Source organism: Trifolium pratense, linkage group LG1 (genome assembly GCF_020283565.1).
Source record: "Trifolium pratense cultivar HEN17-A07 linkage group LG1, ARS_RC_1.1, whole genome shotgun sequence".
NCBI classification, from domain to species: domain Eukaryota; kingdom Viridiplantae; phylum Streptophyta; class Magnoliopsida; order Fabales; family Fabaceae; genus Trifolium; species Trifolium pratense.
This window is the reverse complement of record NC_060059.1, coordinates 50,538,526-50,541,584: the sequence shown is the minus strand read 5'-3', so window position 1 is coordinate 50,541,584 and position 3,059 is coordinate 50,538,526. Positions and strand designations below refer to the sequence as shown.

General features: G+C 26.9%; 1 protein-coding gene across 1 annotated transcript; it reads right to left on the bottom strand.

Moving 5' to 3' along the window:
* Positions 1–1,661: 1,661 nt before the first annotated feature.
* LOC123903234 (protein BIC1-like) lies at positions 1,662–2,381 on the bottom strand. The gene has a single exon (XM_045953175.1). It carries the CDS (start codon positions 2,242–2,244, stop codon positions 1,789–1,791), a length of 456 nt encoding a protein of 151 aa, XP_045809131.1. The 5' UTR covers positions 2,245–2,381; the 3' UTR covers positions 1,662–1,788.
* Between the last annotated feature and the right edge of the window lie 678 nt (positions 2,382–3,059).

Sequence of the window (3,059 nt, the reverse complement as noted above, 5' to 3'; positions counted from 1 at the left end):
ATTTCGTCTATCTAGCAAAAAAACTTATTATATTTAAATAATTGCATAAAATTTTGCAATATTATTTTATCAAAATATAATTTTTTTTTTCTCCCTTGTTTTCATATATTCTTTTTGTATTGTTTTATTTCTTTTTCTATTTTTTTTGCACACATGCTTAAAAATATGAGACATATTATTGGGAACACACAAATACTAAATATTATTATTTGTCTACTCTTAATGTACTCACTCCGTTCCCCGGTCCCCTTTTATAAGCAAAAATTATCTTATCAAGATAATTGAACAATTGATGTAGTTGCAAGTCTATAATATAATCAATTATTCCACCACAAAAGTTTGCTTATAAAAAAGAACAGAGAGTATATTGCTATAAAAAATAATCACAAGTGTAAATAATTATTAACATTAACTGTTATAAAAAGAAGTCTCTCTAGATATAATATTGCATTTATTACTAATATGATAAAATTTAACTTTTAAAAATGAATAAAAAAATTATTAAGTTTTTGAATCGTTAGGGGAAAACATTCGAGTTTAAGTGATTTTTCTGATTTCATAAGGAGTTAAATCGTGTAACTCATTTTAACTTCCGATTTTACTCAATTATTTTTAGCTCTGATTTAACACGAAAGTTATACCTAAAAACGTAGAATCCATAGAGTATGATTTTTTTTTTTTGACAAACCATGGAGTTTATGATTTAAAACAAGGTTTTATAACAACTTTAATACAAATGGTAAAACATTATTAATTGTACTTTGTTCAAAACATCATTAGCAAGTTTTTCATCAATTATGTTTTGTTCAAATTTAGTAAGAGAAAACTACAAAAATTGAAACGACTATTTTTTATTATTTTGTATTTTTATCTTTCATAAAGTTTAACTAAACCAACGACTTTGTACACCCTAACGCTACTACTTCAATTACACATTATATATATAATTAATTAAGTACTAATTAAAAATGAGTTACAATATAAAAAAAATGAGATAGAAAGTTGGAATACAAGTAAAAAATGAGTTAGTAAAAAAGAAAAAACTAAATAATGTGTTTATATGTCTTACGAAGTTGTCAATTGATTTCGTGGCAGTTTGGATGCTAAACATTGCTCCACCCATATTTTACTCTGCAATTACTTTGTGGGGCTAAATGTTAACCAGACACATGTCGTGCTATTGTTAAGATTAATGTGGTTTATGTAACAAATATTCATAACTAATAGCTAATTTTGTTTACGCACAAAAGAGTTTAGTATATTAATTATTTAATTTGGTACATGAAATGTAATATATTGTTCAATATTAAAATATTAGACACTCTTTAGTTATGCCGGTGATGCACTTTCATATATTATCTTGGTTAAAGTAAAAAATAAAAAAATTTGTCAATCACAAACAATAACACAATTGATGCTCTGCTGATCAATAAACAACGACATAATCCATTCAAATTTGATCAATAAACATTATGTACCGAATATATAATTTAGCTTTAATTCAACTATTCTCTAATCAGGCATCAACGCATAGATGTTGTAATCCAATAGTAAAAACAAAACTTTTTTAAAAATCCTAGTATTATAAAATATTTTTCTGATGCATATTGATCTTCCAAAATCAATCAAAATTCATACGGTGGATACTGAGACATATAATATATTCAAAACAATTTTTAAAAAAAATATAGATATTGATTATACAAAGATTAAGATGCATAAAACATCCACAATAACATACTATATATTAATTAATATATGGTAATGGCTAAACTAAAAAATAAAAACTCAACAGCTATAATGAAATCTGAATCCAGCAGTACCACCACCAGTTGCTTCTTGAACCAAAGCTGTTCTAGCAGTAACAATTTTGTTGGAAGAAATCAAAGGAGGATCAAATTTTGTGCAATCAATCCAATCCTTCAAAAACTCTTCTTGTCCCCATAAATCTGGAATCCATACATTTCCACCCATTTCAACTCTATGTCTCTTCAATCTCTCTCTTCCACTTTCCTCCTCTGCTTCAACACCTAACTCTGTTACAATATTAGACATAACCACTTCCTCTGCAGCCTCAACAATAACCGTCTCTTGTTTTAGTTGTTGCTCCTTATTTTTGGGTTGGTGGGGTTTCTTCAATTCTTGATCAATTTGTTCATGAGATTTCCAAGAAGATTGATGAGTCATTGAAGTAGTTTTTGTGTTTGTTTTTGTGATGTTATCTTTCATGCAAAACAGGACCATATTGAAGAAATATATATAATATTTTATTATAGTATATAGTTGTTGATGTTTTTCTATTCTGTGTGCTGTGTTGAATAGTTTGTATCTGAAACTTTTGTGTGGAAAGCAGATTTTGAGAGTGGTGTTAAGTGATTCTGTGTGAGTGAGTGGCTTAAGAAGAATGTGTGGGAAATTAGTTCACACGTCACTCCCAAAAGACAAGACAGATAGAGTTTCATTTGTATGGTATATGACAAAGGTACGTGTCATGTTTGATATTTTGTGGCTTTGGCTATTGGTTTCAACTTGAAATAATAATAAGGAATTTTATTTAATTTGGTTTTGGAATATTAAATAAAGAAAAAGATATATTGAAAGAGAGTGGAGGGGGATGCATGATTGATACCTTGGATTGATATTTGGAGGATTGTGAGGTTGAGGTTGATCTTCTCTTTATAATTTATTCTTGGTTTCTATTTCAATCAATTAGCATTGAGAATTTGATTTTTGGTAGGGTAGTACTATTAATTATATATTATATATTAGTTTAAAAATGGTGACATCATATTTGTCTATTTTTATCTTTTTATTTTTTATCTTTTACAATTTATAGGTTTTTTAAAAATACACATAAAAATATACCGTAAGAATAATTCAATTAGTAAAGATATTGCAACATATAAAAATTGAGGTTTAAACTTTAGTCATTATTGCAATATATAATGGTGTAATCTATTACAAATTTAAAGGAACAATTCGGTACTTAAAAAATTTTAAGGATCAACATGTTATAAACCGGATCGACCCAAACAAATTAGAGGCCCTAAAATAATATT

What these genes read in the sequence shown, in the direction of transcription:
- LOC123903234 (XM_045953175.1), bottom strand. Translation starts at nt 2,244, where the DNA reads ATGGTCCTGTTTTGCATGAAAGATAACATCACAAAAACAAACACAAAA.